The sequence below is a fragment of the Pipistrellus kuhlii genome, unplaced genomic scaffold (assembly GCF_014108245.1).
Source record: "Pipistrellus kuhlii isolate mPipKuh1 unplaced genomic scaffold, mPipKuh1.p scaffold_m20_p_11, whole genome shotgun sequence".
In the NCBI taxonomy this organism is placed as follows: Eukaryota; Metazoa; Chordata; class Mammalia; order Chiroptera; family Vespertilionidae; genus Pipistrellus; species Pipistrellus kuhlii.
In genome coordinates this window covers 44,048,865-44,070,488 of record NW_023425416.1, presented here as the reverse complement: position 1 = coordinate 44,070,488, position 21,624 = coordinate 44,048,865, and the positions used below count along the sequence as shown (strand labels likewise).

Genomic DNA, 21,624 nt, shown 5'->3' with positions numbered 1-21,624 from the left:
GAGGATGTGTTCCGGAAACTAAGGTATCAATTGTAGAAGAAATCCACTACTTAGGTGTATTTTGAAATTGCCAAGAATTAAGACAGAAATAGTTTTGAGGGAGTGCAAGATGGGAGCTAAAACAGTGAAGAAAGAGTGGAAAGATGGCAATGATGAGGGGTAGTGAGTAAAATTGGAAAAGATAAGATTAGGAGTTTTAAGGAGGTTAGAGGGAGAATAGCTTGGCAACCGCAAATAAAAAAAACCAAGAGGACACCCATTCCATTCTTGGGCCCAGCTGTGGGAGAAATGTAGGGCTGCGGGAGTACGTAGAGGGCTGCAGAGGAAGCAGGATCCTATTAGAGCACTGGGGTAAAGGGAGTGCTCAGAGCAGAGATGGAGGACCCGGGGGCATTGCTGATGATAGAATGGTAATCCAGAGGGCACAGTGGAAGAGTTTCAGGCTTTGGGAAAGATTAGGAGGTGAAGACAAAGACCTGTACAGAGCCTTTTGGGGAAGAGTGTAGGAGAGAGAACTGTGACCCTTTTTGAGATGGACCTAAACAGAGTGTTGGGGATATTGAGATTAGTCTTGGTTCACTCAAGGCAGATAGTGGTGACCCTGTGTGTGCTGCAAGGACAGAGGTGTCTCGGAAGCATGGCTTTAGTCCCAGGGCAGCGCTCGCCGGGACTTTCCCCGGTGGGGAGTGGCGAACTTACTCCCGGTGCTCAGGCTGCCCCTTGACTCCTGCTGATGGAGTCAAGGACACAGTTGGCGAGGCCAGCTGGAACTCTGAGCATGCAGATTCACCTTGACCCTTGAAGGACAAAGAGGCATGGGAGGTTTTGTCCCTTTGTCCCAGAGGCACCTCCCCTGGTGTGTGGGGGTGAATAGACTGCTCTGAATTGTGTTTGTGTGATGGTAAGAGTTGTAGGCATTTGGAGAAACATGACTGGTTTCCGAAGGAGGAAGACAGATTCGGGCACTGACGTTCTGACTTCTTGTTTCTCTCCTGTTTTTCCACCTCTCTTTATGTCTCTTGCTTTACTTTTTAAAAGTTTCTCAACTTTACCTTCTAATACTTTTGTTGAGTTTCTGTTTCTGCAGTCATTTCAAGGATGCAGGTATTTTCACTAATCTCGGAGGATATCGACGGCCTGGTTGGTTTGTTTTCTGCTGTCTGCAGTTTGTTTCCTTGCAGATGCTCTTTTATGCATATTTATTTGGTCTTCAGTGTAAGAGTGGGGAACTAGAAAGCTGATGGGCAGTTCTGAGGTAATGGGTGAGGCTTGTCCAAGTTTTTGTGAAGATTGATGTGGCTGGGGGTTTGGTTGGGAGCCTTCAGTGTGGAAAGATCGGTCTTTTATTTTAGGCTAGTCAGAGCTCCAAAGAGAGATTCAATCCTCTGCCTCAGGGTACAGCCCAGCTGTCTGCATTGTGGGACCTGAGTGTGGTCTGGAAGCCTCAGAATCCAGTACATTTCTGTTCCCTTGATCTCCTTGTTTTCCACATGTGGCCATCCTTTCTCCACTGAACCTTGCTTTTTTTCCTCCAACCCAGAGCCCCTTTCATTTTATTTTTCAGTTTCTTTATTTTGCAAATTTTAAAACTTCAGCTTTATTAGGGTACTAGAGGCCCAGTGCATGAAAACTCATGCACTGGGGGGGGGGAGGGCGGTCCCCTAGCCCACCCTGCCCCCTCTCACAGTATGGGAGCCCTCGGGCAGGAGGCGACCTGGTGATCAGGGGAAGGTGACCCCCATCACACCTCTGCTGCCACAGCTGGCAGCACAAGCCTTAGCAAGCCCTGGTTACCTGAGCTCGGGGGCCTGGGAGGCCAGCCACCATCTGAGGCTTGGCTGCACATAAAGTATACCAATGTGCATACCTGTATTCTTTTCCTAGGGCTGTCATAACAAACTACCACAAACTGGGTGGTTGGAACAATAGAAATGTATTGCCTCACAGTTCTGGAGACAAAAGGCCCAAGATCATGGTGTTAGCCCTGTATTGGTTCCTCCTGAGGCCTGGAAAGGCCATCTGTCCCCTCTTCTCTTCTGCCTCCTGGTGGTGTGCTGGTCATCTTTGGCGTTCCTTGGCTTATAGATACACATCATCTTCTCTCTCCGTATCTCTTCAACTGGAATTCTTTTTATAAAGACACTAGCCATTTTGGCTTAGGGATCCTCTCTTGTTGCACTATGAACTCATCTTAGCTTAACTCTGTGTATCTGCAATGGCTCTATTTCCACATGAGGTCATATTCTGAGGATTTCACCTGATGAACCTGGGGAGTGACAGTATTCATAACGTGTCAAAGTTTCTGCACCCTTGGTAAACATTTCTTCCTGCACCCTCTTCCCTCCCCCTTCCCAAGCAACTGCTGACCTGCTTTCTGTCCCTCTAGATGAGTTTGCACTTTCTGGAGTTTTATATAATTGGAGTACATTTTTCACATACTTATTTTGAGATTCAGCCATGTTGCTTGTCAATTGTACTTTCCCCTTTTTGGCTGAGTATAGATGTACCACAATTTATTTATCCTCCTGTTGATGGACATCTCGATTATTTTTAGTTTTGGCTATTATGAATAAGCTACTCTGAACATCCTTTATTAATGTATTTCTGAATATTGAAAATTTTCTAAATAAGAATATTTAACCTAACTCTAAAACAAAAGTATCTAACTGCCCATAGAATTTCCATTTTGAATAAAAGTAACAAATAATACTGAAAAGTGATGTTCCAAAACCATACATGAATAATAAAATAGAGCTGTTTTTATGGGTGCTGATGTTCGTGCTCGCCCCTTTCGCTGTTTGCTCACAGCTTCTCCTAGCACCGTTAGTAGTGTGTCCCCTTGGTGGGCACTCAAGGAACTTGCTCATGAATAATGTGTATAGCTGACGAGGATCTGCCTCCCTTAACAAGGTAGATCTTGCTGACGAGCCTTTGACTCCCCTGCAGGTTAGAAAACTGAAGCTGCAGTTAGAGGAAGAGCGGCAGAAGTGCTCCCGGGGCGATGGCACAGCGGCTGGTGACCTGGCCGGGCTGCAGAACGGCTCGGACCTGCAGTTCATTGAAATGCAGAGTGAGTGCAGGGGGACGGGACAGGCCAATCAATCTGTCTGGGCTGTGTCCTAGAAGCAGGATTGTAAACTGGCTGCCAGTGTCATGTAATTCACATTTCTCAAGAGGATTGGCTTGTCCTCAGGTTGTCCAGAAGAGCAATGAGAGAAGTAATAGAGCTGAACAGAAGCTTCTGCTCACCTGCGAGCTTCAGGGATGATGAGAACTACTAGTAGGGTCGCCTAAGACCACCAGAAAACACAGATATTTATATTATGATTCATTAACAGTAGCAAAATTACAGTTATGAAGTAGCAACGAAAATAACTTTATCGTTGGGGGTCACCATAACATGAGGAACTGTATTAAAGGGTCTCGGCATTAGAAAGGTTGAGAACCACTGCTTTATTGGATATCAGCTACAACCCTCATGATAGTTCCTGGGGAATATTTGTTCCTAAAATGTCATTTTGGCATGGAGGGTCGATGAGGACTGGGATGTGACAAGAGGTAGGCTGATTGGTTAGGAGGCTGTGATGGTGAGCTGAACCACTATAATGGCTGTCAAGTTTTAGAGAGGGGACTGGAATAGATTTGGAAGAGATTGGCCTAAAGCAGCAAAATCAAGAGGAATCATCCTGAGGAGAGTGGGCTAGACTTATGTGTGAATGAGTCTAGTGTGGGTTGGCAGTCACAGGAAATTACAGAAGGTGGGGAGAAGTGCCACCTGCAGCTGTATGTGGAGGTGAGCTGACAGGATGGGCAGGCTGGGCCTGGCTGGAGAAGACAAAAGCAGGCAGCACTCTTGCACCAGAAAACCAGGAAAGGGACCCTGTGACTCTTGGGTCTGAACAGTGCCTTGGCTGTAAAGCATGGTGTTGTGGAATGGAATTTCAAAACAGATGAAATGGCTGAGACGACAGAGTTAGGCTTTTGAAAACAGGAAGGAATGGGTGGTTTGGAGAGCGAGAAGGACACAGCACATTTTGATAACAAATTGCTGGGTGAAGGATTAGAAAACTAGATCGTGAAGCTTCTGTTTTAGAGCCCAGGAATAGGGATCGTTCTCTCTGACTCCCAGGGGTGGCTTTTTGGGAGAGGGTTTTATGACCCCGTTACTTTTAAGGTGACAGTAACTGTCCACTCAGAACAGCTGTTTGCATTGAGGAGATATAGGAAGTTATAACTTTAACTATGTGGAACAGCACAAAAGTTCTTGAGTTAGGTAGAATACATTTGGTTTTCTCCTATAAGCCTTTTAATTCTTATCCTATAATTTTTTCTGAGGGAGATTTTTATTAAATCTGGCTTGTTGAAAGGATCCCCCTTCCCCCATCACTTATAAACTTTTTATTAAATGATTTACTTATTAGGTCAAATGTATAGCTACTGATTTATATAGCTCTACCCATACCACATTATCATATGTTATGGAAAAGCATTTGTTTCAGCAAATATTTATTAAGCATACATGGTGTGCTAAGCATTTGGCTAAATACAGAGGTAAATTCAAGGACAGACAGGCCTCTAACCTTACAAATAAATGTTAAGAAAACATGATATCTATTATAAAAGAACTCGGGGAGAATGCAACAAGAGCAAGAGAAGTTATGGTTAATTTAGGAGAGTCATACAGGAGGTGAAAATTGAGCATAACCTTGGAGGTTGGTTAAGACTTAAATCGCGGTGGGGAACAAGGGGCACTTGAGGTATGGGGGAGCAGGACGGTGGTGGGAAGGTTCAGGGCTGGGGTCCGGGAAAGTGGAGGGCCTAGGCCTGTGAGCACCGAGGTTCCCTGGGCCATAGGGCTGCAGAGAAGCTGGCTAACAGAGATCCTTGCTCAGCACTCTACCTACTCACATCAGTGGGCGAAGAGTGAATTTCCTCTAACTCCGATCCCAGGGATACTGTGTGATACAAGTGCTAGAGCTTCTGTAGTGTCCACACTTCCAGGGGCTGGGTTGCCGGAGGAGCCATGGTCGCCCTGTGTGCATTTGTCTTCTTAGACTGCACAGTCCTCTCCTGTGCTACAAAGGGCATCATTGCCTGGGGGGTCACACCTTCACCTCTCAGAGGAGACTGATTATTCTCTTCTATTCTAGGAGATGCTAATAGACAAATTAGTGAATACAAGTTTAAGCTTTCAAAAGCAGAACAGGATATAACCACCTTGGAGCAAAGTGTAAGTATGTCTAATGGTGCCAAATGATTTTAAATTCCCTTAAAACACACCTACCTCCTGTGTCTGAAGGGCTAACCCATGGATGCCTCCGGGCTGCCTTTACACTCGGATCTCTGGAAAAGCTCTCTATTAAAATGGGAAAGCCAGCAGAGAGCATCTGGCAGGGCACATCCGCCTTCTGTTTCCTGTAAAAATACCAAAAACTGTAGCTGTGATTCTAGTTGTAGATATTTCATGAGAATCCAGAGAGATCATAGTTTATAACAAAATGCTTTATTGCACATTTCAAAGGTCCAAAAACTTTTCCATTCAGTGAGTCTCCTTCTGTGATGTTACTTTGGCACTTAAACACTATGGTCATCATAAAACTTAACATGGGAAATGGGCCTATAATGACTCTACAGCTGTAATCCTTTGGGGACATTTCTTTATTTATAAATAGCATGTGGGTTCTGAGAGGACCTATGACTCACCCTAAGGGGACTTGTTAGTGTTAGATTACTTCGAGTTCTAATAACAGTGCATTTCCATCCTGGCTGCAAAAAAGTGATGGCTCCTAGTGCTCAGTCCCAGAGGCTGTGTTCTCATATTCACAGATTAGCCGGCTGGAGGGACAGGTGCTTAGATATAAGACTGCTGCTGAGAACGCCGAGAAAGTGGAAGATGAACTGAAAGCAGAAAAAAGGAAGCTACAACGAGAGGTACTTGTTTTTAATATGCTTTCTGGAAAACATTCCTAAAAGGAAAATATCCTTGGGAAGTAAATTCTTTGTTTGTTGTGTAAGGAATTTAATCCTGGGTCCGATCTGAAGGAAACGGCAGTGGAGTCTCATACTCTGTGTTGGTGGTTGGCCCACACAGTGACTGCCATTTTATGTTTTGTTCAGTTACATAAGAAAAGGAATACTTTATTTTTTAGGTCAGGTCTATTTCTCCAACGTCTGTAGGTCCTGCCTGTGACCAATACTCAGCGTCACTGTTTACGAGTGGCTGATTGAAAACAAAAGTAGGCTATGGGATCCTATGCAAGCCCATCAGTCAGCCGTGCGTCCACATCCCGCAAAGTTGAAAATAAGGTGGCACTTGGTTTTGTTTCTGACCCCATAAGTGACCAAGCTCTCCTGTCTCTAGTTACGAACAGCATTGGACAAGATCGAGGAAGTGGAGATGACCAACAGCCACCTGGCCAAGCGGCTGGAGAAGATGAAGGCCAACAGGACAGCACTTCTGGCCCAGCAATAGGGCGGCCACCACCAACCTGGGCGTTCTGGGCCCCACCCAGCGGGACGGACTTCTGCCCACTGACAAACCCCTCTCAGTACTGTTTGAGTTTTGTCGTTAATATAGCCACCCTTGTATTTTATAATTTATGAGAGAATGAAATAGGTTTGAATTTTCATGAATGAACACTCTGGATTTTGTTTGTAGTTTAATTCTAGACTAAGAACTGGTCCATGCTATTTTTATTTTGGTTTTTTACATCCGTAATTTTAGCTTCAAGTTTACCCACCATTTGCCCCCAGCTGCCTCAGTGACTGGGCACTCGGTGGCCTCGGCCCAGGCTGGGAGGACAGCGATTCTGAGTGCTCACTGAGCTACTTGCCGGAGACCTCAGAGAAAACACAAGTGCCTTCTCCACAGTGCAATCCAGACTTCAGTGATCTCCAGTGGTCAAAGACATGGAGCCTCATGTCCGATAGCATTTATATTTTAGTGAAAAAACAAGTTCACAGGTGGGGAATATATGTTTCACTAAAATTTATATGTTTGAAGAAAAAAAAGCCTTTTTTGTAAAATATTTAAATTTATATAAGAAAATGTTAGAAAAAGATATGGGGAGTGTATATAAAACTTGCTTTATTGCATGGGGCAGGGAAATCCAAGGTCTAATACTCTTAAAGTAAGAGTAGAGTCCTTAGTCTTCAACATCAACTGTGCTGTATCTTTTAAGGTATTTCATCTGCTGCTTCTTTGTGGAATGAAACCTCAGACAAACCCAATTTGGGGGGGTGGGGGGGATAGGCAGGTGGGACATCTGCCTGGAGAGTCTATTAAACACACCCTTTGGCTGACTACAATTGGCTACTGACACATTCATTTTGTTAGAGGAGCCTTTAAAACGAACCATGCCAACCGTGCCTTACCTTGCCCCTCTTTTCCCTCCTTCCTAAGGAAAGCTCTGACATTAAGAACTTTGTCTTTTTAAAAGAACTGCAGTTTCATTTTTAAAGGTACTGTCATTGAGTGTAGCCATTTTATAGGATTTGTGATTCTCTTGCTCTCAGAACCCAGGTGGTTTTATGGAAATGATTACTGCATCTTCAGTGTGTTTACACAAAAAAGTATCAGGGAAAGTCTAATGAAGCCTGGATCACATGAGAATCAAATCAGACCTGAAACTAGGTAATAAAGGGTACTCAAATGTAAATACATTATTGTTTAATTAGCCCTTTATTTTTAAAATATGGAAACCGGTCTCCTGAACTGAGAGGATTTCCTAGTTGGGGAGGGATGTTCTCAAAAGCAGATTTATCCGAGAATCCCACAGCTGGAACCGACAGACGAGGCCCGGCTCTGGCAGTCATGGAAACAGACTGTGGTTCAGCTCTTCCTCTGCGCCACGGCCACTCCGCCTGTGTGCCTCCCAGGCTCACGGACTCTCAGAAGTGAGAGTTCCAAGCGTTAAACTTGATCTGTCTGTCGTCCATCTTTTCCACATGGAATGGCTCCACTTCTTCATAAGATCGTTTTCTGTTTTTCTAACAGAACTTTCTTCGTTGAGTCTTGGAATATGGGTTTTACCTAAGAAATACAGGCATTCTTCCTCCCTGTGGGGACTGCACATTTTTATAAATGCAGGTTAATACTAAAGTAGCTTATTTTAATGCACTTATAGTTTGTAATTTTACATCATCCTTCAAACAACAATACCTAGAACTTGAATCATCTTAAGCTGGTAGTAGTCCTAGTCATTAACAAAGTGGGCTTCCTTAAGAAGTCATACCAGTTACAGTATGAATAGTACTCCTGGATAAGGAGTACTTTTTTCTCAAACTTATATTTAAAATTAAGAATCAATTAATTCTTTGGTTATTGAAGGTACTAATAGATTATCAATTCGTCTTTCTCAATAGACTGTGTCATCAGAGCCTTTTATATATGTAGGACCTTTTTTAATGGTACCTGAACTAACATAGTATCTATCACCTGACATTATAGAAAATCAAATCAAAGCATGATCTATGAAATCTTCAAGGCTTCTTTAGAATTCTTAGCAGATGTCCAGGGGGCTTTCAAATTGCTTTTGAGATTCTTTAACACTACCAGGTATACACTAGGTGAAAATCAATATAGAGAAACTTTAAAGTAAAATGAAATTAAATAAGAACTCTTAGGACACATCTGACATTTATTTATAGTGGATTCACCAAGCAGCAGGAGTGCTACTATTCAGAAGGCAAATGTGAGTCTTCAGCCTTAGGACCTGCTGCACCAGGCCTCAGAGGAAGAACAGCACACGCAGTGTCCGTAAGTGACCGTGTTTAACATCTCTCAAAGACCTTGTACAGATCGGGCAGGTTAGCAAGCTGCAGGACGTTCCCGTCTTCTGTGAAGTGCTTGGGAGGCAGGAGGTGTGAGCGGAAGGCCTTATATACGACGTGTTCCACAGTCCACTTCCAGGGGTTTGGAGCGGAGCCCGGCGCTTCCGTCTGGAAAAGACGTTAGGTGTCAGGTCTCCCCGTTTGCATCCCGGTACATCCTGGCTTCCTAGCGGACCTGCACCCGACCAGCAAAGTCTTGTTTCTTTATAACGGGCTGTTCCCTGGTGCTCGTGAAGCATGTATGCTAGCCTCTCAGATCTTATAGGTCTGAACCTGAGAGGAGATGGGGAATGAAGCCAGACCCTCATGAGGCTTTCTCCCCGGGAGCCTCTGTTCCATCCAGGGGGAATGTGTTACTGTGGCAAGATCTAACATAATGTCTGGTCCTGACTATGCTGTTTGGGCAACAAGAGTAGAAAGTAAATCTCTAATTCACCACTAAATTTGGGGGTCTCAATGTAGCCCTGTTTTCCTAGAAGCTCCACAGAGAATGAAATTAAATATAATGGGGATTATTTTGCTCCATAACTATTTCATGTAAAAGGAAATGTTTTCTCATCCATTCTTCATTGAAATACGTTTTTCCTATCCAATGAGATACTCAGCAGAGTTTGGTAAGCGTGCTATCTTACCGCCTTCACTGCAGTGAGGTATTTATTCCCTTGGGGCTTTGGCAACAGACTGAATCGCTACTCAATACCTATAGGCTTGGAACCCTCGAGCATGCCAACTGTCCCCTAGATTTCTCCCTACGAAACGAGTGTGTGGCTTCCCCTGAGGATGACTAAGTAACCACTGAGGATGGTCATGAACCAGGAAAAGCTGCTGCCCTACCCTTGATTCTCAGACCATTTCAACCCCACTGCCCCCACCCACCCAACCTCTCCGAAATAGTTGCTGACTGGGAAGCATTCTCACTGGACTGGAAAAATGGACAGAAACATGAGGTACCTCGGCCATTTTTCTATTAAGCTGACCTTCCGTAAGAAGAGCTGCGGACCTGACCTCAGTAAGCTTTGCCTTCCTGGCAAAGCAGCGGTCAGATGCAGAGTAAGGCAAAAGCTAAAAGAGGCGGGGGAGGGTCCAGACTCTGCTATCAATGGGGGATATGGACCCACTTGTCCTGGACAATCTAACTCAACCTCCCATCTCTCCCTGTGTTGGCTGATTTTATATTTCACAGTAAGATCACTCTGGAGGTACCTTCTAGGCCAGCAGAAGAGAATAAAATTCATGAATAAAAGCTGACCATTGTGCCCTTATGTGCAATAAAAGCCTAGGAATTTAGAGATGAGCAACTTTCCTAAAGGTGGTACGAGGGCCCATCCCAGTCCTGGGCTGCCAGCAGCATCACCACAGTACCTGTTGGCCTGAGAGGGTCGACTCCTCAGATATATACTGCTTCCGGATAGAGTAAAACATAGCACATTCTCTACTGAGGCTTTCGAAACATTCCTTTTCTTCGTCCCAGTTCACCTGGTCCAAAAAGAATTTAATACCTCAATATCAATATGTTCTTTAAACACACTTCATTGTTAAGTGGAGATCACCAATGACGTTAAGATGAATGCGACCTTTTAGACATTAAAAGCGGTAAACGGGAACTGCTGAATCCTGCAAGGGTAGGTGAGGAGGAGAAGGGCCTTTAGCTGTTTCACCCTTTTCACCTTTAGCATTCTGAATGCAGATGGGCCCTGTGCCCTCTCCCCCAGCACACTCACGTGCCCACCTACTTCAGAACTGGCTCAATCACTTACCTCAGTGGCGAGTCGAAGAATGAAAATCGGTAGACCCTCTAACGGGGGCACATAGTTGTCGATCAGAAGGGGTAATCCAACCAGGTTCCCTTCCTGCTTGTGGTAAAAAAGACCAGGTCAGGGGAAAAAGAAATACTGCTATTACAGTGTGATTTAAACCAATCCCACTTCCCCAGAGCTTCCTCCAGCTGTTGTCCTCACATCTGTGATTCTGATGACCATGAGCTTGACTGGGCTGGGCACAAGGGCCAGGAGATCTAAATACTTAAAAAGACTGTCCTGACACGTAGCAGAACAACCTTTTATTTGGATCAACCAAAGAGCATATCAAGAAGCAGAGTCTCAAAGATCAAAGTGAAAGAGGAAGAAACGGAGAGCAGGTGGCTGGTTCCCTGGCCTGCAGGGACTGGGACGCAGCCTCTCTCACGTCCGGGCCCTTCACCCTGGGGACAGGAACGGCCATGAACGAATGAAAAACTTGTCTAACAGCCTGATTTTGGGCCAAATACAAAACTTGGCTCGTCTGAAGAACACTACAGAGGCGTAAATATAGCCACCACGCACCTCGTCAATTTCCAAAGAGAAGTAGTCTGCAAGCATCTCAGTCTTCCTTTTCAGGAACTCCACAATGTATTCGGCAAGTCCTTCTTTGGGACCATCTTCCTCTGTCCAGCCACTCTCGGGGCTGTCCAAAGCGAGCATGGCGAGGTCAAAGAGCGGGGCTGGCTCCTAGGAAGGAGCAAGAGGAGGAAGGAGCAAGTGTGAGCACATCCAAATGAAGCGCGAATTCCCACAAAACCATGATCGCCAACAGGAGGTGAGAACCCACAAATCTCACACTCATTCCCAGGAAAACAACATTCACAATAAAACAACCTCCTCCTCCTCCTCCTCCTCCTCCTCCTCCTCCTCTCTGGCCATTTCAACAGAGATGTGCCACACAAAGAGCCTCCTGAACAGATGGGCAAGGTGGGAAGGTGAAGAGGCACTTTGCTTCTGTGTAGCTTTAAGGACACCACTTCCGTATTTCTAGCAAATCACTAAGTAAATTTTGACTTTCTACTGCCTTACTCATAACTGAAGCTATGGGGAGGGTGAGTTAGTTAAATCAAATGACATTTCAAGTCAATCACCTGATTAGAAAGACTGAAATCTACCGTTAAAAATAAAATGCCGGGCCAAAACCGGTTTGGCTCAGTGGTAGAGCGTCGGTCTGCAGACTGAAAGGTCCCGGGTTCGATTCCGGTCAAGGGCATGTACCTTGGTTGCGGGCACATCCCCAGTAGGGGGCATGCAAGAGGCAGCTGGTCGATGTTACTCTCTCACCGACGTTTCTAGCTCTCTCTCTCTCTCTCCCTTCCTCTCTGTAAAAAATCAATAAAATATATTAAAATAAATAAATAAGTAAAATAAAATAAAATGCCTCTATTTCCCTCCATTTCTCCCTTTCTGTGGTCATACATTTTGCTCTTACATGTTATAAACCCACAGTACACTGCTCTTACTTTTATATAACAATAGAGGATTCAATCAAAAGGACCTAACAATCCTAAATGTTTATACATTCAATAACAGCTTTAAAATATAAAGGATAAACTAACAGAACTACAAAGAGAAACAGACAAATTCACAATTACAGTTAGAAGTTTCAATACTCCTTCCTCAATAAATGGCAGAACAAGTAGACAAAGCTACCATCCAAAAGATTTGAGCATCACCATCAACTTGATGTACATGCCCTTTACAAGGAACGTTCTACTCAATAATACAAATTCTTTTCAAATGTACATGGAACATTTACTAACATAAGCCATACATTGGGCCATAAAAGATCTCATTAAATAAAGATCAGGACAAATGTCAATGAAATAAAAATCAGAGACAGAGAGAAAAGTTAATGAAGCCAAAAGTAAGTATTTGAGATCAATAAAATTGAAAAGGAATAAAAAATATGAACAATTTCATGCCAATAAATTAAAAAAATTAAATGGACAAGTTCCTTTGCCATATATATATATATATATATATATATAATATATATATATATATATATATATATATATATATATATATAGCAAAAAACAATTAGGATTTCTTAAAAATGCCATTTACAATAGCATCAAAAGATGTGAAATACTAAGGGACAAACCTAACAAAAGATTTCCACCCCAATAAAAATTTCTAGAAGGCTTTTTTTTTAGAGTATGTCACATGTAAAAAGAAGATATGTAGTACGATTTTAAGTCTAAACTTAGGCAATGAAAATATCCTGGAAGAAATGACTAAAATTGTCATTTGGGGTTGTGTTTAGATCATAGGCTTTAGAAAACGTTTATTTCTATTTTTATCTCCAACTTTTCTTAAGTAGCTATATTAATTTCTATAATAATAAACATTTGTTTAAGTTGGCTACCAAATTACTATTCTTTGTATAAATCTGTATTATAATTGAAGATACCTCCATATACAAATGGTACAATACAAAACCTCTTCTAAGCATATTCAGAAAAATTTACCACATCACAAATAAGATATTAGGGTGATGGTATTTTCAGAAATGACCAGTTGTTGAAATTTCAGGAATGAGAGCAGGAAAAAAACTCACCGATAACCTCAGGACACCAAAATTGGCAAAGTCATATATGAGTATCTGGTAGAACAGTTCTTCACTGAAAATAAAAATGAAGTGACTTTAAGGAAAAGCTGAATCCATGCTTGAGAGCCAAGGGGTAGGGACAAAGGAGAATTAGCCCTGGAAACCTGGCGGGGACACAGGTGGTTCTGCCTTGCTGGGGAACCTTGTTAACCATCTACCAAGGTCTCCTTTCCCTCCAGAGCTGGGATCCCGACGTGCGGTGTGGCCAGGGCTTTGGCGAGCGGGGCGGGCCTCCGCACACAGACGCTAAGACCAAGCCTGGCTTCTATCACCCATGCCGTCCCCACCCGCCTTTGACACCCTGGATCTGTATCTGAAAGAACCTGAACACAGGTGTGATCTGGAGCCTTGGAGCCTGGGGAATCGTGCACTTAGACATGCTGGGAAAGGACAAACAAAGGGAGTAAAATTCCCAACAAATTAATAAGAGCCAGGCCTCCGGACGAGCCCCACAAGCAGCTCCCAGCAAAGGCGAGCTGGAGAGCGCTGCGCCTGAGGGTCTCCACGCCCAGGAGGAGTGAGTCCCATATCAAGGAGGAATATGGCCCACAGTGAGCTCTGGCCTGGGGCGGTTTCTAGGTTACAGGCATCAAACCTCATGTGGCAACTCCAAGCCACACAGAGTGGCCGCCCCACTCACAGGCCTAGCAGCACTGAGACCACAGCAGGCGTGGTGGGAAGGGGCCCCACAGTGGGCAAGTGATGCTGGTAGCAGAAGGTGACAGCTCCCTCCCCTCTGTACCACCAATATGACAACATTTATTTAAACAATTCTACACTCAACAGGAGCTCATCCATCAAGGTCCCTGGGAACAATCCGTATAGATGCTGGCTCTGCACTGAGCAAATGGCTCTGCACTGAGCAAATGGCTCTGCTGGGATCATCCTCTCTGTGCTCAACCCCCTGGCTTGTTGGGTGGTGACTGTAGCCTTTGCTACGTTACCAACGCCGGGAGAATGGAGCCATCCGGCCTGCTTTCCTTTACATCCTCCATCACAGCAGATGCCAGACTTCCTTTCCAGCACTGCCTTCAACACCTGGGTCTCAGCAGCCAACATCCAGACAGCTACCAAACACCAGGCCTCTCACGTCATTTCTTACACACAAACCCCTGCAAGTTCATCCCAATGTACAGATGAGAAGTCTGTGGCGAAGTTTTGGAAAGAAACTCGCCCACCGTCACATCAGTGGTAAATGGCTAAGTCTGGATTTGAAGCCACGTCTGTCTGACTTCAAAGCCTAGGCCTTTCCAACTATGCCCAGCCGCTGCTCTCCCTGGCGTTCCGTGCCTGCGCTCCCACGACCTTTCTCCCAGGAGCTCTGCTCCCTTCGCCGCTCACTGCCGTACCTCAGCTTGGTGGTGTTGAGAAGGTATAGCTTGGTCTGGTGCTGTGCCAAGGCCCACTGTGGGTTCACACAGCCCACAAAGGAGTGGTTGTGCAGCATCTCCTGCAGGGCTGGAAAACAAAGCACAGGTAAGCGGTGCCATCCCACCAACTCCACCAAAGGCCAGAGCACCAAGCCCGAACCGGAGACAGGTAAGTCAAGGTGCCCGAACTGAACCTCTTGCCGGAAACGAACACAAATGATGAATAAAACTGATAACTAATCTTTCAGAATGCAATGCGGAATTGCCAACCGATTCAGAGATAATCAAAGATCACAATCTGAGACGGCAGGAAGCAGAGAAGTGACAAGAGCTTCATCCAAAGGCACGGGAGGGTCCCCGTGAGTGGTGAGCTCTCGTTTCCGCAGGCCCTGAGGTGTGGAGAAAGGAGGACAGAAGCCTAACCGGAGTTCACTTCCCCAACACGTGAGGCTGAGACCCCAAAGGCTGCCCCCGCGTGTGAAGGAAAAGAAGTACCGGCATGTCCACTCCCCGCCCTCTCAAAGGGCAGTAAGCAAAGTGCCCATTGCCTCAAGCCTTGCTGTTGGGAGTAAAGAAAAGATTACATCCCTGAGAATTTATAACCATAAGCTGGTCACCACACAGCAGGTAAGGGAAAACCTTGTGTGCAGATTTTAGTTTAAAGAGGTTCCAGGGCTGACTGTTCTTCCAGGTCCCTGGTAGAATCAAATGCAAATTTCTCTGGGGAAATCCATCTCCAATCCAGGCTTCAAATATCGATAGTTCCTCACAGATAAAGTACCAGGAACTAACACTCAGGAGTTACAAAACTCTAAAGATTTAGAATCCAGAAGAAATCACAGAATCTTGCCTGCAAAGGTTTCAGAGACTGGAAATATCAGCAAAGAAGATAAAATAAGTATGTTCAGTAAATAGGTATCAGAACAGAAGCAGCAGGAGTATCAAAATGATCAATGAGATTTCCAAAAGAACTAAATAAAATGTCTAAAAATAAAAAATAATTGAAATTAAAAATCAAGACAGACTTAAGAACAGATTAGACAAAGTTGGCAAGGTAATTAACTAGAAAGCAAATTTAAAGAAATTATCTAGAATGAGCACAGAGAGACAAAGAAGTAGAAAACAGAAGGGATGCAAGACACCAAGTCTCAGCTCCACAAGGCCCAACAAAATCCACACTTGGCACACGGAGATGCTGAGAAAGATACTAAGAGCACTCAGAGACAACAGAGGGATTACCCAGAGAGTAATAAAATATAAGACTGATGGCTGAATTTTCAACAGCAACACCAATAACCAAAAAATGGTAGAATAACAACTTCAATGCACTAAAAAAAAAAAAAATTTATAATCTTGAATTTTAAACCAAGCAAAACACAGACAACCTTTTCAAAAGAAAATGAGTTAGACAAAGCAAAACTCCATTACCAAAGGCCCCGCTGAAGGATGTGCTTAGGGCAGATTATAAAAGGTCAGAGAGAAAGAATTATGAGCAAATAGTATTTGCTAAATCCAAACACATTGACAATAACATGAATCTATGCCATACACCAAAGATGAATTCCAGATGGAATGAAATTTAGGTATAAGCATTTTAGGAGAGTATGTATTTAATTATCTCAGAATTAGGAATAATTTCCTTCATAAGATAAAAGCCAATCTGTAAAGCACAATTCATAAAATCTGTCTACATTAAATCTATGAATCTCTGTTCATAAAAGAAGTGTTCATAAGAAAAAAATACCAGATGAGCCCTGAATGAGGGTGAGGAAGATAATTCCATGTATCTGGTTACTACCTAGAATATATAAAGGACACCTAAAATCAGAAAAGACCAAAAACCCAACAGAAAAATGGGACAGAGACCAAACAGGCCTAACAGAAGAGGAAATATACTTCCTTAACTTCCTCAGTAACTAAGGAAATGTAAATAAAACCATCAGATACCAGGTCAGACATTGGAGGAAAATGGAGTAAATGCAACTTCTTCCCATTGTTGGGGGGACTGGACATTCGCCCGACCCCTTTGGAAAGCAACTGTCTCTTATGGCCAGGCAGTAACTCTCCTAAGTAGATGCCCCACAGCAGAGCTTCCCAACCCGTGTGCCAAGTTCTGGGTCCTCTCAGGAGTGGAAAAGGAATGGGGTGTGAGAGGCAAAGGTGAGGCCATGTGAGTCCTCTAACAAATAAGCATAGTCATGAAGCGGAATCCATTACAGTAGGGGTGTCGAACTCAATCAGAGAAGGGGCCAAAATCTAAAATCCAGCCTAAATCGCGGGCCGAATGGTTTACTGAACAGTCATAAACTGTCATTGTGATGGAAACGCAGCGGAGTGCAGTGATGACAGCGCGGTGCGGGCCACATTGCAAGGCCTGGTGGGACGGATTTGGCCCGCGGGCCTTGTGTTTGACACATGTGCATTACAGCCAAAGTAAACCGGAGCATACATACATAACAAGAGGGATGAATTTTAGGAACATATGTATATAGATATATTTCTATCATTAAAACACAGTGTGTTTATATAAAGCTTACAACTTATGAAAGTAGCCAAAACTGGTATGGATCAGTGGATGGAGCGTCGGCCTGGAGACAGAAGGGTCCCGGGTTCGATTCCGGTCAAGGGCTCGTACCTTGTTTGCGGACACATCCCCAGTGCGGTGGTGACGGGGGTGCAGGAGGCAGCTGGTCGATGTTTCTCTCTCATTGATGTTTCTAACTCTCTATCCCTCTCAATTCATCTCTGTGTAAAATAAATAAAATATATTTAAAAAATAAATAAATAACAACCAAAGAACATAAAAAAAAAAAAAACTTATAAAAGTAGGGGTTTTTTTAGGGCTACAAATATGGGTGATAAAACTAGAATAAAAAGAAAGAAAATAATAATAAAATTTAGGGTCATGGTTACTTCAAGGGAGGACAAGGGATGGGACAGAAAGAAAGATATAAAACCTTCAAAGGTGATGGCATGTTCTGTTTCATTAAGCATGTACTCATTTGTTTTCTTCTGTAGATCCTACCTATAGTTTATAAATATGATTTTGCATTTAATATATATTCAATATATTAAATGCTGGAGGAAGAGGGGCTGGAGCCCAAAGGCAAGGGTGTGGAAACAGCAGTAAGCCTGTACATCACATCTTTACTATGCTTTTTTTAAAAGCTTGGGCACCACAGCTGTTGTTATATAAGTTTTGCAACACTCCCTGCTCCCCATTAAAAAAAAAAAAGCTTGTTTTCTTCATTTTTAGAATAAGTGTTCCCCTCTGTTCCCACTGGCAACTCAGCGTCTCTGCAGGATGTTCTGCGTGGGCAGAAAATGATTATTTTAAAAGCTGGAGAACATCAAACGGTCCTGACTGATGAGGCTCTGAGGAGAGAACGTGCGGGGCAGGAGGCAGCGGTTCCCACACGCTACTGCAGGCCCTGCCAGCTCCCAGGCCGCTTCCCGGCAGGCACCCATCCACCAGGAAGACAGGCAGGCTCTTCCAACTGGTGCCATGAGGCTACCTGGACCCCTCACAGCCTCTTCGCAGGACCTGAAGGACCTCCGTTTATTCTTCCCCCAAACTCCCCAGAGCACAGAAGCGTGTGGGCATGTCTCTGCCGTTCCTCCAGCAGCCAAACAGGACAAAATCCCTCTACGCTTCCAAGCCAAACCACACATCTGAGTTCACAATGGAGGCCTGGTCTCAGCATGCTTCCCGGAGCAGCAAGTGAAGCCAGGCCAGGGAAGGGGGCCGGTCCTCAGCTCCCGAGGGCCGTTCAGGGCGGGAGCAGCCCCCGACATCGGGCGCATTCTGAGCCCGCCCCGCGGCCCTCCGCCTGGGCGCTGTGACAGGGTCTGTCCCTCTTCCTCAGCTGCCACCGTTCTCTGTGAGCGGTCCCACAGCACCCGTGGCAGGGCCCGTGGTTCACTCAGCTCCCTCACTGCCTCAGGCCTTGGCCTGGCACATTCTGTACCGAGAAGACACTTGACAGGTGTCTGCTGGCTGATTTCATTACCAGAGAAACTCATCCGGGGACAGAACAACATGAGCATGTACATTTAGACAAAGGACTTTCCCCAAAGACCAAGAAAATAAAAGAAAATTGTGGATAAGATGTTAAGCACACTTTCACATTCAAATGATAGCAAATAACCTAGGACACTCCTCTCCTCGTTAACTTACAGCCTGGAATGATGGAACCAGCAGTACATAAGTGCAGGCATTACTAACCGGAAATGGGCCCAAACCCAGTGGAACATGTCACTGGATATGGGGCCAAAAACTGACCTCATATGACAAATGTGCCACCAGAAATGGGTAAACCCACCAGACACCAGGGAGTTGTCTGATGGGCGTTCAACATGGACATCATTTCAGAATAGAAAGTCAGGCTTCACTCCCAGGCCGCTCTGCTCATTCATTCAATCCGTTGGCAAACGCCTACTGAGTCCCTGTGCCCAGCTCTCTGCCGGCACCAAGGATGAGGCAGTGAGCTCGACAGACGTGACCCCTGCACAGCCCCTGCCCTACTGAGACAGCCTCCCACACAGTACGACTGGAATGTGGTCACGGGGAAAGGGATCTGCGTCTCTCTTGGGCAGGCACGGCTCCATGAAGGTGAGGGGCCTCGCTCACCAAATCCAAGCTTCCCAGAAACCTCTGTACAGCATCGCCTCAAAGTCAACCGGCTTCCCCTCATCAGACTACTCCAGACTTACAGGAGATGATGTGCAGGAATCCACAATCTCAAAGTATTCAGATTCATCATCTCAGCCTCAGCAATGCACTCCGAACCGCATCAAACCTGACGCACGTTGTTTTTACACTGCGCTGAAGACAGTTTGCACCCATTCAGCAATGTACTGAAACTGAACTTTAAATAGCCTGCTTCGCACCAGAGATACACAAACCCTTAAAGAAAGCTGCAAATTCCAGCTCGGAGGGAGCCCATTACAATCACCCGCAGGAAAACTGCTAAGAACATCAGTAACAGCCCACCGTTCTGACATTATTGAAAGTGGTTTTACGGGCTCCCAGCTGGGACGCCAGTAACAGGGAAAGAGCAACCAGAGCACATCTTCATGGAAACAAACAGCAGAAGCCAAGTGGCAGCTACTTCCACAACTGGCAAGACCTTCGTCACAGGAAGCTCTTACCCTCTGGCAATGGAGAAGGCCTAGATTTTCCCCACATGCAGGCAAAAGCCCGAGGGCTGGGAAAGGAGGGAGCAAATGAGAAAGGCAAACGGAGGCCATCCTGGCTTCTCTCAAACCTGAAAATGTCAGAGGCCCCTGAGTCAGAACAGCTGTGGCCATCTAACCTGAATATGTTCCGTATTTCTTTTCTTTTTTTTCTTTTTTTTTTAAAATATATTTTATTGATTTTACACAGAGAGGAATTGAGAGGGATAGGGAGTTAGAAATGTCGATGAGAGAGAAACACCGACCAGCTGCCTCCTGCACACCCCCCACTGGGGATGTGCCAGCAACCAACGTACATGCCCTTGACCGGAATTGAACCTGGGACCTTTCAGTCCGCAGGCCGACGCTCTATCCACTGAGCCAAACCGGTCAAGGCACGTTCCGCATTTCCAAACACCAGACGTGAGCGGCCCGGCCCTCTGAGACGCCGGCAGATGCGGCACTTACGTACTCTCATGGCCCCGCTCGTTAATCTCTTCCCGGAGACTCAGAACACTGGTGAGGTTGATGATCCTTCTCCGGGGGGTGCAGGCTGCCGTCATTTCCTTCCGGGACTCATCTTCCACCATCTCCACATCGGAGCCTTCCCGATGTCTCTTTCTGCAACGACATAAGGAACTGGCAGATCACTACTCTTCTTTCTAAATTAAAAAAATACTAATAGATCAGCCCAGTTGATGTCCTGCGTCTTGGAGAAGGGGCAGCTTCTCTGTGCTGGCTCTGCACACCTGGGAGGGATCCCGGCGGCAGGCCAGCAAGGCCAGTCTGTTCCCCGGCACGCTGCTTCTCTGCCAACCCTCAGGGCCCAGCCCGGGCCTCTGTGCAGCAGGCATCTGGAGTCTAGTGTGGCCCTGCAGAGCCACAGGTGGGCTGACCTTCCCAAGTCTCATTCGTTCAGCGCTCCGTTTATCTCCCATCAGACAATGTTATTAACCGACTCCACCCAGCCATGGACATGACCCACAAGGGGTCTGCCATCACCATCCGTGCTTTCTAGCGGCAGTCAAATGGCAATGGAAAAGAAATCATTTTAAGTAGCCACAAATGCTATGAAGACAATAAAACAAGAGAACATCATAGAATGATGGGGAAGTGAGAGAGAGAGAACTTTAAACTTTAGGTTAAATGGACAAGGAAAGCCTCTGATAAGAGGCGACACGTGAGTGGAGATCTGACTGACGGGAAGCCAGTGCTCCTCGGCCGAGGGAACGGTGAGAGCCCAGGGGGGCGAAGCTCTGTGAGCGCAGGTCGCACCCGAGCTGTGTGAACAGACGCCACGCGGGAGAGGGAAGTGGTGGGCCGGAGGGGGGGCAGGGGTTTGATCCAAAGGACAACAGGAAGCCACTGCTTTTCAGCAGGGGACAATCCAATCTGACTTCCGGTTTTAAAAGATTTCCTTTGCTGTGTGGTTAAACAGCTTGTGGTATTAGCTTCCCAAGTAATAAACAGAAATGGAACACTTCCCTGGCAGGGCTATAAAAGCATGAAATGAGATAATGTATGTAAAGTATCTGGCACACAGTGGGTGCTCAATAAAAGTTAGCATCCTTCATTATTCTCGGGGGGGGGGGGGGAACCCTTAGACACAGTCTCACTAGACTGACTCAGAAATGAGCAAACAGGAGTTAAAGAACTTATCCAAGTTCCAATGGCCGGTTGGTACCAGAGCTCTGGGGGTCGGCCCCCCAGTGGATGTGGGCCTTGGGCAGATGACCCTGAGCTCCGGGTTCAGTGCCTGAACACAAACAATGACTATCCACCTCACAGACTTCGGCGTGGTGTCTTTCAGGAAGCTGCAGATTGTACTGGAAAT

The 21,624-nt window shown here is 45.4% G+C and overlaps 2 protein-coding genes across 49 annotated transcripts in view; one reads left to right on the top strand and one right to left on the bottom strand.

Moving 5' to 3' along the window:
* The window catches only part of LRRFIP2 (LRR binding FLII interacting protein 2), a 93,500-nt gene extending 86,192 nt beyond the window's left edge, over positions 1 to 7,308 (top strand). For 45 of the 47 annotated variants that reach the window (XM_036431806.2, XM_036431807.2, XM_045579381.1 and 42 more), the window contains 4 exons: positions 2,947 to 3,070; positions 5,151 to 5,230; positions 5,827 to 5,931; positions 6,362 to 7,308. In XM_036431806.2, the coding sequence (XP_036287699.2) occupies positions 2,947 to 3,070; positions 5,151 to 5,230; positions 5,827 to 5,931; positions 6,362 to 6,472 (420 nt within the window). In that variant the 3' untranslated portion in view covers positions 6,473 to 7,308. Of the gene's footprint in view, positions 1 to 2,946; positions 3,076 to 5,150; positions 5,231 to 5,826; positions 5,932 to 6,361 lie in introns of those variants that run through there. The other 2 variants (XR_006741151.1, XM_045579399.1) reach the window with 2 other exon arrangements.
* Positions 7,309 to 8,294: 986 nt separating this feature from the next.
* The window catches only part of MLH1 (mutL homolog 1), a 31,230-nt gene continuing 17,900 nt past the window's right edge, over positions 8,295 to 21,624 (bottom strand). For both annotated transcript variants that reach the window (XM_036431858.2, XM_036431859.2), the window contains exons 13-19: positions 20,263 to 20,411; positions 14,595 to 14,703; positions 13,195 to 13,258; positions 11,154 to 11,318; positions 10,590 to 10,682; positions 10,195 to 10,308; positions 8,295 to 8,940 (exon numbers count right to left, since the gene is read on the bottom strand). In XM_036431858.2, coding sequence (XP_036287751.1) covers positions 8,773 to 8,940; positions 10,195 to 10,308; positions 10,590 to 10,682; positions 11,154 to 11,318; positions 13,195 to 13,258; positions 14,595 to 14,703; positions 20,263 to 20,411 — 862 coding nt within the window. In that variant the 3' untranslated portion in view covers positions 8,295 to 8,772. The remainder of the gene's footprint in view (positions 8,941 to 10,194; positions 10,309 to 10,589; positions 10,683 to 11,153; positions 11,319 to 13,194; positions 13,259 to 14,594; positions 14,704 to 20,262; positions 20,412 to 21,624) is intronic.